At 35.1% G+C, this 14145-nt stretch overlaps 2 protein-coding genes and 1 long non-coding RNA gene across 10 annotated transcripts in view; 2 read left to right on the top strand and 1 right to left on the bottom strand.

Moving 5' to 3' along the window:
• Positions 1-1838: 1838 nt before the first annotated feature.
• LOC127436397 (uncharacterized) lies at positions 1839-6818 on the bottom strand. 2 transcript variants are annotated; one of them, XR_007896391.1, is made up of 5 exons: positions 6147-6818; positions 3521-3656; positions 2851-2919; positions 2734-2763; positions 1839-2636 (listed from the first exon to the last, which is right to left on the bottom strand). It is a non-coding gene; the product is annotated as an uncharacterized LOC127436397 (long non-coding RNA). The 2 variants fall into 2 exon arrangements; XR_007896390.1 differs by having other exon boundaries at positions 2851-3656.
• mob1a (MOB kinase activator 1A) lies at positions 5644-9858 on the top strand. Of its 3 annotated transcripts, XM_051690090.1 has the most exons (6): positions 5680-6026; positions 6971-7137; positions 7240-7333; positions 7573-7706; positions 8707-8870; positions 9027-9858. In XM_051690090.1, exons 1-6 carry the CDS (start codon positions 6013-6015, stop codon positions 9102-9104), a joined length of 651 nt encoding a protein of 216 aa, XP_051546050.1. In that variant the 5' UTR covers positions 5680-6012; the 3' UTR covers positions 9105-9858. The 3 variants fall into 3 exon arrangements, with proteins under 3 accessions (XP_051546037.1, XP_051546050.1, XP_051546043.1); XM_051690077.1 differs by having other exon boundaries at positions 5644-6026; positions 6971-7333; XM_051690083.1 differs by lacking the exon at positions 5680-6026 and having other exon boundaries at positions 6945-7137.
• Positions 9859-9998: 140 nt separating this feature from the next.
• Positions 9999-14145, top strand: part of dguok (deoxyguanosine kinase) — an 89769-nt gene continuing 85622 nt past the window's right edge. For all 5 annotated transcript variants that reach the window (XM_051689934.1, XM_051689917.1, XM_051689908.1 and 2 more), the window contains exons 1-4: positions 9999-10622; positions 10806-10912; positions 11092-11288; positions 12630-12777. In XM_051689934.1, coding sequence (XP_051545894.1) covers positions 10490-10622; positions 10806-10912; positions 11092-11288; positions 12630-12777 — 585 coding nt within the window. In that variant the 5' untranslated portion in view covers positions 9999-10489. The remainder of the gene's footprint in view (positions 10623-10805; positions 10913-11091; positions 11289-12629; positions 12778-14145) is intronic.

Genomic DNA, 14145 nt, shown 5'->3' with positions numbered 1-14145 from the left:
GACCAATATTTACTCGCTGAAATGAGATGATTTCCTATTAAGTCAATAGAGACATTGGAATGTTTGGGCACAGCAATATGGCAGCGCAGTGGCTTCACTGTTATGAAGTCATGAGCATTCCAGTTATGTCAGTGAATACGTCACATCGTTGCTAGGATACCAGCAACTGATTTACGCCATCTGGTGTCCACTAATGGTAACGCGTTTGCTTCATTCATCCAACCGAACCACAACGGTCTAATAATCTAGAACAAAATCAAGAAAGTTTTGGCGATAACCAAGTGTATATTTAATAACTACAATACTACTTTCTCGCTAGAAATGGAATCAAGTTGGGTAAAAGTTAATAAAAACGTACATTTACACACCAATTGACTATCAACTGCCTCTTCAGCTGCCTTTGTTTTTCTTCAGCTCAACCGCCATTGATTCGCGCGCACAGGATTGTGGGATTTGATAGGCAGCGAACCCATGGCAGCGAAGGATACATCTATGCTGCCTTCAAAAATTTATCAGATGAAGGTATCTCAGTATACAGGATGTGACAATACTAATACTTATGGGTCACTGACGGTTGTCCAAGGTGTTAAAATGAGAAATCTTTTAAAATCTAGTTTAAAACACTTGTGCCATGTTCTCAGAAATGTAATCTTTGTTTCCAATTTGGTTTCATATATTTTTCAGAGAAAAAACCTTTATAGCATTTTCTACAAAACAAATGTAAACTTTAAAAATGTCATGTGGTGAACCAAGTAAAAAGTATTATAATACTTTATTTACACCTTGAATACATAAGAGTATAAACAATTTAATCATTAATTTCCAAAAAGTTTTCAAACATTTTTCAAGGTAAAAAAAATTAAAATAATAATAATAATAATTTACAAATATTATGAATTTCTTAGTCAAAAATATCAAGAAGTTTTCTCTGTGTTACACCACATGACTTGAACAAAATGTGCCTTTTCACAAAAATGTCAAAATAAATATCAGATGTTTTTTTAAAACTTCAAGCTCAATCTTGAGGGTCGAAAGGTATCCGCTCTGTTTTATGGTTTTTATGTACAAAATAAACCTATATGTTGGTTACACCCAATTACTTTTATTTGGTGGACAAAAGCATTTTTAAATATTTTAAAACACAAATGTTTCACTGCTTATTTTTTTATTTATTTATTTATTTATTTTTTCAAGAAATAACAATAAAAGATTATTCTGCACTAGTCATGCCAACATTTCTTTTTTCAGGAATTTCACTTTTTAATGAGACTGACTTTTTTTAATTTTTTTTTTTATTATTATTATTATTTTTACTCTCTCTGGACAACACAGGAGTTTTTTATTTTAAGCCCCACACTGTTAAAAATTTTCCCGTAAAAAACAGTAAAGAACTGGCAGCAGGGTTGCCAGCAAGTTACTGTAAAATTAACAGTATCTTGCTGTAGCTGAAATTTACAGTTTGCTACTGTTTTTGCAAATACAGCATAAAGCTGTTATTTTACTACCTTTACAGTAAAATACTGACAAAAGGATTAGCAGTTAATTACTGTTTATTTGCACTTTTTCACAAGAGGTATATTTGCAGGATTTTACTGTAAACTACAGTAAAAATACACTACATGCTACTGTATAAGCTATTGAGTAATGGACTGCTAGCAAAAAGGACTACAATGTGTATACTTTTTTTCTAAACCTTGTGATTTAATAAATTATTCCTTAGTCTTGCAATAAAAAATACCATGTTTTAATAGTGTATAAATGTAGCCTTTGAAATAGTGACTTAAACTTTAAAGACAAATAATACAGCTTCAAAGTGTCTTTTCAAAACGTCTTTCTTTATTTGCAAAACCCCATTCTTGCAAAACATCAGTACAAAATTATGAGGCAATTGGTAAACAAATCCCAAATCTGATTTGGCTAAATAAACTTACATTTCAGCCATATAAATAATAAATACATATTATAGCAAATAATAACAAATCTCTATCTGTCCAAACACTGAACTCTGGACATAAACACTCATAACTGAGAAAGTGGCTGAATGAATGACTAAAACAGTGTGTGTGTGTGTGTGTGTCTGAGAAAGTGTTTGTGTGAGTTTGTGTGTGTGTGTGTGCATGTGTTTGTCTGTGAGTGTTTGTGTGTGTGTGAGTGTTTGTGTGAGTTTGTGTGTATTGTGTGTGTGTGTGTGTGTGTGTGAGAGTGTTTGTGTGAGTTTGTGTGTACTGAGTGTGTGTGTGAGAGAGTGTTTGTGTGTGTGTGTGTGTGTGTGAGAGTGCTTGTGTGAGTTTGTGTGTGTTGAGTGTGTGTGAAGGAGTGTTTGTGTGAGTTTGTGTGTGTTGAGTGTGTGTGAGAGTGTTTGTGTGAGTTTGTGTGTGTTGAGTGTGTGTGTGTGAGATAGTGTTCATATGTGAGTGTTTGTGTGAGTTTCAGTGAGTTGAGTGTGTGTGTGAGAATGACAGGGTTCACTGACTTATATAAAGTCCCACTCAAAGTCCATTAGTTTCTTTAGTAGACTGGAGACACGAGGGTTGACTGATGTCATCTTTTTCTGGGCGACTTTCCCCGTACGCTTTGACAGGACTTTGCCTCGTCCAGCCTTGGTGCCTCTCTCAGGATTTATCCCGATGAAACGCCTGAAAAACAAATGTGTGTATTCATAATTAGTGTCAGGAGAGCTTTCTTAAAGGAATAGATCACCCAAATATAAAAATGCAATCATCATTTACTCACCTTAATGCCATGCCAGATGTGTATGATTTTCTATCATCAACAGAACACAAACGAAGATGCCTGTCATTTCAGCGTGCTACAGAGACAACAATGAAGTTACATTTTTATGAATCTCACCCTGTAATATGGAAGATCTGTTTCAGAAATCCAGCTGCACTCGGTGTCACAGTTACAGTTGGTTTCCCACTGAAACAAGTGTTTAAAAAGTTAGATACAATTCCAGTATCACCAATGTTTTCAGATTAAAAGAGAAGGAATATCATGCATCCCTGCATAAAACTTAACATTATCAGCTGTACAGCTGCGTTTCCCAAAAGCATTGTATACTTCGACTTCGTCGTAAGTAGATTGTAGAAATTATTGTCACCAATGGTTTCTACAACCTATTTAAGCTTACAATGCTTTTGCGATTTGCAGCCCAGATCTGAACGTTAAAGTTGTTAACATTATCTGACCACACTGACCGCTTGAGTGAGGTGTTTCTGCACTGTTTTGTGTGTCAGCTCAGACTCCAATCTCAAATCTGACATGCAAATTTAACAAATTAACCCAAATCCAGTGCATTATTCAATCTGACAACAAATCACTTAAAGAAAACAATTTTAGTAAAAGAAACAAAGATCTTGGGCTTAAAGACAGAAATATAATGTTACAAACAGCTTATTTAGTTGATATTGGGATCTGATGGCAGGTAGGCTACCAAAATCATTATCACAGCACAATATGAGTTGAACATAAATGTAATGTTTTATGGCTATGCTAAAAAGCAAAGCAAAAGGGTACTCACCTATTAATTCAGAAGATGAAGATGGGTGAAACAATCACCCCTTAAACACGTGTGGGCTCACTGTAGTCTTGTGTTCCCAAAATGCAATGCAAAATATACTGTAAAGTACTGTTTTCTTTCCTTTGAGCAATCAATACTGTAAAATAACGTAATATTACGTCTAAGTCATTTAACCAACCAAAATTAACAGTAATGTACTGCATTTAAAAATAACAGGATTATACTGTTGATATTTTGAAGTAAATTAACAGCAAATTTTAAGAGTGCAGAAAAAAAATATCAATATGACTTAAAGTCAGAAATTGATAATATGCTCTTCATAGAAAAGGTGTATTCAAGAAAATGGTTTGTGTGAATTGCATTTTTTATGTATTTTTAATTTGTCGCCACCTCTGAAAAGCCAAGCCGATGTTGATTCGAGTTTTATTACCGACTCCGTCGCTTTCGCTTTTTGCATGTAGACTCTGCTGTGTTTGGGGGTTCTTTGTTTTTACAACCGGTGATTCCCTGGAGGTTTGCCATTTTGAATGATCCATGGTCAATTTTTCTCGTTGGTTGTGACAACAAACTTTCAGCCTGGCAACTTCCACACCATACACGCGCTACAGTGGCCGGAGCTAATTTTCTCAGTGTACAGATATGACATAAACACGCACAAGCGAATGACATATGTATGCAATTTCCTGCGAAATCCGTCCTTACAGCTCTAAAATATAAATCATTATTATAGGTTTATCAAAGTGTATTTGGGTAAAGTAAAGACATGGTTTAGAAGATGGATTTTTGTTGCACTCTCTCATTAATAACACTTAGTTATTTTTTAACAAAACAAAGTTACATAGTGCAGCTTTAAGATGTTGGACCTATTTGTTTTGTTACAAACTCTTTGAGGATGCATTAGTTAACAAAGTGCTCAAAGTCAGACAGCTAAGCCTAATATTAATATTATTCTTGAGCTTTGTTGGGTGGTTTTTTTTACTGAAAAATTTAGTTATTATTATTATTATTATTATTATTATTATTATTATTATTTTACTATTTCTCATCTGTATGGAAAACAAGCTGTATGACCAAGCAGTCCTATACTTAAATTATGTAAAAGTAAGGTTTGTTCCAGTAGTTGTAGTCTAGGGCATACGCAGGCATACGCCGTATGCCCACCTATCTTTCAGAGGATTGCGTATGCCCACCTAAAATTATTTATGACACGTATGGCCGCCAGAACAGCGAGGAGGCTTTTGACCCATAACTTTTAATTATACTGAGGTGATGCCGCAGCACCGTTGAGTGAATTGTGATTATTATTATTATTATTATTATTATTTAATAAGTGTACAGAGATTCTCTTCAGGGAGCAGCGGGAGGCGGGACCGCAACTTAAGGCACACTTAGCAGAGTTTCCAATCAAAACGTTCGTTTTAGATGCGATTGGATATTTTCTAACCAATCATATTTTTTGTTTCAGTAAGGGGCGGGACATTTCTAGCGTCTACACCAGTGAGATGCGCCTGCAGCGCTGGAGTCACAATAAATATTTTGCCCTGTATATTTACTTCGCGGTTAAAAGTGAAAACATTAATGCATTTAAATAAAAAGTTATGCTATCCAACTTTGGGAAAATACTGAGTGTCACTGCAACCGTGCTAGTTTTTTATGCTTTTCGCAGATGACGAGTTGTCCCGTTGTATCAAATGTCAGTAATTTGTTCTGTCTTTTACTGCTGTCAGTGGTGCCTTTTTTCCTCGTGATATCAGATCATCTTAATTTATATTTCTTAATAGGAAGGCTATTTCACTATATACAGAAAATAACGTTTTTGTACACAAATAAAACAAATAGCTTGATCATTAACTCGTGTTCAGTTGTCTTTAATAATGAATTACTACATTTTATTTATCATAAAACAGTTGTCTTTCTAATATTTTTAAACATAAACCACTTTATGAGTTAAGTTTAGGCAAAACATTTTGTAAAAATTATGTTTCCAACTCTGAGCTTGAACCATATTGCCAATACACATAGCTTTTCTTTCGCATTGGGCTGCTTCACACTCCTGTTCAGTTGGTGGCGGTATTCACCAAAAACTGGTTTGCAAAGAAGTCCAAGGAGAAGAAGTCACAGACAGGCAGAGGGTGCTTCAATTTTTAATTAGGCTACTATAGTTTTATAAGTAACTGTTTGGTAATTTTAGTAGTAATTACCAAACAATTGTAAATGCATGTGCATGAGACGTTTCTTCTGTATGCTACCTAATGTGCAACTAAGCATTTTACTCGCTTATTTTATTTGGGTACAGCGCACTCTCTGAACCAATCGCTGACACTTCCTGAGTAAAATAATTTGTATACGCCTACTTGTTTTACGGGCTGTGTAAACCTCGAACTTCAAAGAACACTTATTTATGGTGTTTAATGGCCTTTGATAGTTAATCTTATCCTGGATTTCTAATTCGTTTAGCCTTCTGACAACTTTTTTGAAGAAAAGAACCGAAGATGAGTTTCTTATTGTAAGTATTTTAGCCGAGGTAGAAGTTTATTGGACTGCTTTCTATAGCCATAGTCGCTTATGTGAGATATGTCGCCAACTAGATGCATAATCAGAACTATTAATATCTATAGAAACTCACCCATCAATGTATAAAGCAAATAACATTTGCTGCTTCCGATAAAATTACCCTTCATTGGCCAACCATATTTCCGGTTGATTTGTCTGTTCCTGTATTCGTAACATAAAAACGTTTTTCATATTCGGTGCACACTACAAACCTGGGCTTCAACAGGTCTTTTAGGGTATAATTTAAACTTTTTTCCTCCTCAATTGAACGATTTCTTAATGGTACGTGTAAAATAGTACTAATAATTTCGAAGTGGACCTCTTATTTTCCTTTTAAATTCTATTTTATAAGTTCCTCTGACCTAATCAAACCCCAGTAAGCAGATATTATTGAAGCTTTACAGCTCTTTATTAAGCTTTACGCTACCTCAAAATCCATTATAGTTGCTTCTGTTTAGGGTCAATTTGACCCCAGCAAGAACACATTATATAAATTTACAATAAAACAAATAAAAGAACATTACAATCAGTGAAAACAATTAGGAAGAACTGCTGCAGTGTTTACATCAATCAGAGAATTTTATGTGAAAATTCATAGCGTTTTTTTCCCCCTGGTGTTTTAAATCTGTGGTCTCAATAAAAAAATAAAAAAAATACTGAGGACTGTTAAAGTTTGTTATCAAGTTGAAATTGTTTATAATCAGTTCTCACAAGATTTGGAAAAATCATGAAGTATTACCTAAAACTTAAATGTTAAGTATTTTTTAAGCTTTTAAAATGGATTTGGATCTCTGAGACTCAAAATAGAGGGGTAAACACTTTTAACCACCTCTCTGCATTTTTCTAGTAGACTTGAATGGTGTGCCAGGATATGCAATTTATTATTATGTTTTTTAGTGGAAGTCGTTCATCAAAGACATTCAAGCCAAAGAAAAATATTCCAGAGGGCTCTCACCAGTATGAATTGCTAAAACATGCCGAGGCTACTTTAGGAAGTGGCAATCTTCGAGCTGCTGTGATGTTACCAGAGGGAGAGGACCTTAATGAATGGATTGCTGTCAATAGTGAGTTTGTGTATGGATTGATTTTGAAGAAGAAAAGGATTCAACCATGTTTATATCAAAGGGTACATCTAATGTTTATGAATTTTTTATTTATTTTTTCAGCTGTGGACTTCTTCAACCAGATCAACATGCTTTATGGCACAATCACTGAGTTCTGCACAGAAATCAGCTGCTCTGTTATGTCTGCGGGGCCCAGGTAAAAACAACACTGCTTCTCTTCAATGCATTTTACTTTCTTGAAACAAGTCAATGAGATTTTGAACTTGGCTGAACAGTTGTCGCATATACAGGATTCTCCTGCCTTTTTCATTAAAATGATGTTGACATGTTGTAAATCTTAACAGTCTTTTATGTTTGAATGTTTCACCTTTTAACAATTCACTTTTAGCTGATGGGTTTCTTAGGAATGTTTTGTCTTGTCCTGTAAATCATTAGGTACGAATATCACTGGGCAGATGGCACCAACATAAAAAAACCCATTAAGTGTTCTGCCCCCAAGTATATTGACTACTTGATGACCTGGGTTCAGGATCAGCTGGATGATGAAACCCTCTTCCCTTCTAAGATTGGTTTGTTTCACTCAATTTTCAGAGACTTAAGGCACCGGTATACTTTTTTTTTCCCTCCGTGTGGGCTGGATCATCCCGCACATGGTCAATCTGCGCAGACTCTACTGATGACGAAATTTGCATCATGCATACTGTGCGCATATCCAGTCAGGAATGCGGAAAACCAAAGTATACTTTAGTTTTTAGAAACTCAGTCGGTTTGACTTGTAGTTCACACTGCAAACCAAAAGTGCCATATTCTGATTTTCTGCTTAAATAAAAAAAAAATTGTGAAGTTGTTCACATGACATTTTAAATGTGTCCCATATCAAACGCTGGTCTGAACAAGCAATGCTCCTTAACTGACCTACTTGCATGTGCATCAGATGTAAAGAACAAAACAAACAAACAAAAAAAATGGATGCAATGCTAGCAAAGCTATTTTTAACATCTATTAATTAGAAGGGTTCAAAGAACATTAGTGACATAAAGAAATACTCCATTCAAAACATAATCTGATGTATATATATATTTTTGGAGTCAACAGCAGTGTCAACTCTAAACTGTACTAATTTTTTTGTTATATATAAGGGGAAAAACTGCTAAAAGTGTAAGTTGAATTGACTCAGAAAACAAAACAAAGTTAAAGTAGGCTTTGGTGTGGTATACCTTTAAATGTTGAGTTGGATTGACGTAAAATCTGCATGAATTCTGACCTGACTGTTCACAATGAAATCACAGTGCAAAAAAATCAAAAACGTATCCGATGTATTTCCTCATTTAAAATGGCTCAGGATGGAATTGAAAATGTCAGATTCAAAGTGATTTTTTTGGTTCACACTGTCATCTAAAAACAGGTTTTTGTTATGTGTGGGCAAAAAAAACAAAAACACAGTTTTTGGCCACATTCAACAGTTGTGTACACATAGCCAGTGTAACCTTTATACAGGTTCTGTCATTAAAAGAGTTTCTTTTCTGTAGAGGTATTTATATAATCCTTAACAGTCATACCTCTTTCCAGGTGTTCCATTTCCAAAGAACTTCATGTCAGTGGCTAAGACTATTCTGAAGCGTCTGTTCAGAGTGTATGCTCATATTTACCACCAGCATTTTGACTCTGTCATGCAGCTCCAGGAGGAAGCCCACCTTAACACTTCCTTCAAGCATTTTATATTTTTTGTACAGGTGAGTGCATAAACACAAGCACAGCTCAAGATAAACAGGCCTTCCTGCATCCATTGTAGACCTTGCTATAAGATCACATAAAGTCAGTGGGTCAAGCAGTTATGGCCATTTTAAATAATTTTCCTTAATGTGTGGATTTTTGATTACTCTTTGTAGGAGTTCAATCTCATCGATCGTAGAGAGCTGGCACCCCTGCAGGACCTTATTGAAAAACTGGGCAGCAAGGACAGATAGACATTGATAATATCACCACATCAGTCAGCCTTAACACTTTTAGCACTGCTGAAAGCCTTTCCTTTTTTTCTTTTCATGTCCTATCTTTGGAATCTGCATTGCTATTTGTGCACACTGATTGTCTTTGCAACATCCCAATTGAGCTTCTTGAAAGCTCATAGAATGGGTCCATTGTTTCTTGGTTTGTGTAAAGTATTTTGTTTTCTGTCTGTCGATCTTTTCAGTATTACATTGTAGACTTTATTTTGAGCTGTACTGATCAGAATTGAGTTTTTATGGAAGTGAAACAAAAACCAGGATTTTGTCAAACCATACATGCATTAATGCTTTCATGGTGTTGAAAAGGTTTGGATCTATTTGTGGTGTATTTTTGTAATATTGCATACTGTTTTTAATATTTTTGTTTTGTAAAATTTGAATTTTTTTTTTTTTATTTTTTTTTTCAATAATGTGATTCAGCACTGAATTTTATTACAAGGCCTGTGTTAGGATTTTAAGAAATATAAATGGTTATTTCTGATGCTTAAAACCCCTTTTTAATTGTAGGTTAATTTTAGAGATTAATGTGAGACCATTTACCTTGTTACATTTTACAGATTAAGTACTGAGTTTTCATAGCAGGAGAGATTAAATGCAGGCATGTCTGCATTCCTGCAATATATATTTATTTGTTGTCTAAATAATTGTCTACTATATCCAGAATCAGATTTTCTAGAGGAAATGTTGGTTGTAACCAATAAAGTTTGTAAAGATTCCCAAGACTTTTTTTTTTTTCTTTTTTCTTCATTTTTCATAAACATACTATTCACTAGTTCTGCCTGAACATTTTTATTTTATGGTTTAAGCTGTATTAAAAAGTTGTTTTTTCATCTTTGTATTGAAATCTCATGAAGTTAAGATATCTGAACAAAATTCAGTTTGCATAACATGTCGGTCGTTGAAACAAAAGTACACTCAGAACTTTGTGTGTTAATTTACTGTAACATTTATTGGTCTAGAATTTTATTGTTGTGAGATTGATAAATTCCAAATAATTTAAGGGCAGGTTTTCACAGTAAAGAACAAGTTGGTAGTGGTGTCATCTGTACCAAAATGCTGTGAGCTAAGCAAAGTTTAAAAACAAACTCAAGTTGTTTAAACTGTTTAAATATATGTGCACTGTATTTGCACAACGGTTGTTTTACACCTTAACTTGTAAATGCACGAGGAAATTAATAAACGTAAACTTTTATTTTGAAACTACGCCATTTCTTAACCAGAAGCGCGCTTGTTGCTAGGCTGCTAAGTGTAAATAAAATTGTTAGTGTGAGTCTTAGTCGATTTGAATAGAGAGAGAGAGAATTCGTAGTACATTCTACGTTTGTAGAGGAAGTAGTTTTATAATTATGATTACAACATCGAACATGGCTTTAAGAGAAATAAGACGTTTTTTCTCCAGTTCTGTTTTGTACCGTCTGGCGAACAGCTACATGGACGTTAGTAAACGAATAAGGAGAGTCTCGATCGAAGGAAACATTGGTATGTTGTGAAGATATTTTAGTGTAATGTAATTACTAGTTTTATGTGAAAAAAATTGTTACTTTGTTTATAAAGGCTTTTAATGTTATGTCCATGTAATTTGTCAACTAATTATTAGTGTAGTTCCCACATTCAGTGTCAGTTTCAAGGTTAATAGTGATGATTTCATTTCTTCAAAACAAGCGGTCGGTAAGTCAACATTTGCCAGGCTGCTACAGAATGCAGGGCAGGACTGGGAGGTGATAGCAGAGCCCATCAGAAAATGGCAAAATGTGGACCACACGACTCAGGTCAGTGATACCCAAAACTATTTTAATAAAAAAAAGTCCTGCACATGGCATAAAGGAATAGTTCAACAACAACAAAAAAAGTGCATACAGAATACTTGTATGCTTTTTTATATATATATTACTTTTATATACTTGATGCAGTATGTACACTATGTGCTGTTTTTTTTTCTGTGTAATAGTCAGTGCATTGTCCTCAGCAAACGACCAGTAACCTATTACAGATGATGTATCAAAATCCAAAGCGATGGTCTTACACTTTCCAGACGTTCTCCTGCATGAGCCGTTTGCAGACTCAGCTGCAGCCACCACCTGCCAGGTTACTGGAGTCCACATGCACACCTGTACAGGTCTATGAACGCTCTGTGTACAGTGACAGGTGATGTTTTATTACATTATTCATTGAGAATGTATTTTGAAATTCAGAGCTGGTAATCTTTATCATTAAAGGGGTCATATCATGAAGAATCAAATGTTACCTCTGTACGCAAAGAACTTGATGTACTTTGAAAACATACTGTAACTTTCAGAACTTCTGTCCAGTTTAAAAAGAAAACTTATTGAAAAAGCGACTTGTTTTGAACCTATGGAACTTTGGTATAACAGACTGATGAATGCACCACCCACATTTACACATTAGTGATACCACCCATTGACTGTGAGGTAATAATGTGAAAGCAGGATAGATGCTATAACTTCTAAACACCAGAAGAACTACCAAAGAAGGGACAGTCACACTACACTTTGCATTCCCTTCACTCCCATTTAAACATATCCGAATACGGAAGACCGGAAATGCAAGCTTATGTGAAGAAATTTTGTAGTATGCTACAGAGGAAAGTTCAAGTTTGGTGAACTCTGAACTTTGAACCCAGATGACAAGAAGACTTGTATGAATGAATGAGTGAATTAATGCTTATGTAGTGATTTTCTGACACTACACTCAAAGCACTTTACATGGGAAACAGGGAACTCTTCTCAACAACCACTGGTGTGCAGCATTCACTTGGATGATGCAATCGAAGCCATAGTGCCCCAGTATGCTCACTGCAATGCTTTTTAAAGTAAGCACAGGTTACTTATCGTTAGACTCCAGTGGTTAATCCATATCTTTAGAAGTAATATGATAGGTGTGGGTGAGAAACAGATCAATCAGGAGAATTGATAGTAAAAAAGGACTTAAATATTGATCTGTTTCTAACCCACACCCATATTTCTGAATATATGGATTGAACCACTGGAATCTTATGGATTACTTTTATGTTGCCTTTATTGGCTTTTTGGAGCTTCACAATTTTGGTACCCATTCACTTGCATTCTACAGAGCTGAGATATTCTTCTAAAAATCTTTGATTGTGTTCATCAGAAGAAAGTCATACACATCTCAGATGGTGACATGAGGGTGAGTAAATGATGAGAGAATTCTTTTATATTTTTGGGCAAAATATCCCTTTAAGGGTTAGATGTGAGGAAGTATTCCAAACCTTGTGCTGTTCCTGGCTGTGTGTAGCATTTGCCATTCTGCATATTTTACTGAAGAGTCGCAACATTAGAAACAAATAACTGAAGTTTATTTTTAACACGGTCAGATCATTTCAGTCTGTATGGTCTTTTAATTTCATGTATGATATGACCCCTTTAAGAAAAGATAATTCTCCCAAATAATAAAAATACAGAATCACCAATTCACATTTTCAGTATGTGTTTCCTCTTCTCACAGGTACATATTTGCTTTAAATATGTTTGAGCTTGGCTGTATAAACTCAACAGAGTGGGCTGTGTATCAAGATTGGCACTCCTTTCTTGTTGAGCAGTTTGGTCATCAAATACAATTGGAAGGCATCATATATCTCCAAGCATCCCCACAGGTCTGCATTGCTCCCATTCATGCAGAGTGGTGGCAAATATGCACACACTCTTGCAGAGGCAAATTATACATAGTCTATTATGAGATACATAGTCTATTATGAGTCTCTTTGACTGGGCAGTAATTATTATTGGAAAATTGTCAATTAGTCCATTCGTTTGAAGAAAATAATAATAATTTCGAATCATTCGGATTTGTCCCCATAAAATTGTCCATGGATTTGCTTGGTCTGTAGCTTGAATATATCCCACTGTTTACCTTCAGCATCAGGAAGAGACACAAACGCAACTGCAGCAAGGAAAACTTTCCTGATTTATGATCAATACAATAACCCCTTCGATGCATTTATTTATAATTTTTTTAATACATGAGTAAATAATGTTTCATTATTTAAATAACTTTTCTGTCTCCATTTATGTCAACCCTTTTCTGAAGGGTTTGAAGGGGCTGCCTGCATTCCACTGCAATGTAGTTACATCTATGATGTGAAATACTTTTCACTTAGCTTTGTATCTCTGCACAGCACCAAAAGAGGCCAACTATTTGCCTTAGTTTATAAGTCAGGGACTATATCTTTTAGTGGAAGTATGACAGGGAATTTCCTTAATAATGGTTTAATACAATTTTGGGACCTTAATATTTGTATTATGTAGTAGCTATTTGATAAAAGCAATAAGGCACCTGAGGCTGTGCTATATTGTGAATATACAGGTGCATCTCAATAAATTAGAATGTCGTGGAAAAGTTCATTTATTTCAGTAATTCAACTCAAATTGTGAAACTCGTGTATTAAATAAATTCAATGCACACAGACTGAAGTAGTTTAAGTCTTTGGTTCTTTTAATTGTGATGATTGTGGCTCACATTTAACAAAAACCCACCATTTCACCATCTCAAAAAATTAGAATATGGTGACATGCCAATCAGCTAATCAACTCAAAACACCTGCAAAGGTTTCCTGAGCCTTCAAAATGGTCTCTCAGTTTGGTTCACTAGGCTACACAATCATGGGGAAGACTGCTGATCTGACAGTTGTCCAGAAGACAATCATTGACACCCTTCACAAGGAGGGTAAGCCACAAACGTTCATTGCCAAAGAAGCTGGCTGTTCACAGAGTGCTGTATCCAAGCATGTTAACAGAAAGTTGAGTGGAAGGAAAAAGTGTGGAAGAAAAAGATGCACAACCAACCGAGAGAACTGCAGCCTTATGAGGATTGTAAAGCAAAATCGATTCAAGAATTTGGGTGAACTTAACAAGGAATGGACTGAGGCTGGGGTCAAGGCATCAAGAGCTACCACACACAGATGTGTCAAGGAATTTGGCTACAGTTGTCGTATTCCTCTTGTTAAGCCACTCCTGAACCACAG

Source organism: Myxocyprinus asiaticus, chromosome 4, assembly GCF_019703515.2.
Source record: "Myxocyprinus asiaticus isolate MX2 ecotype Aquarium Trade chromosome 4, UBuf_Myxa_2, whole genome shotgun sequence".
Lineage (NCBI taxonomy): Eukaryota > Metazoa > Chordata > Actinopteri > Cypriniformes > Catostomidae > Myxocyprinus > Myxocyprinus asiaticus.
Note: the sequence above shows the minus strand (reverse complement) of the source record. Positions and strands in the feature narration are given on the sequence as shown.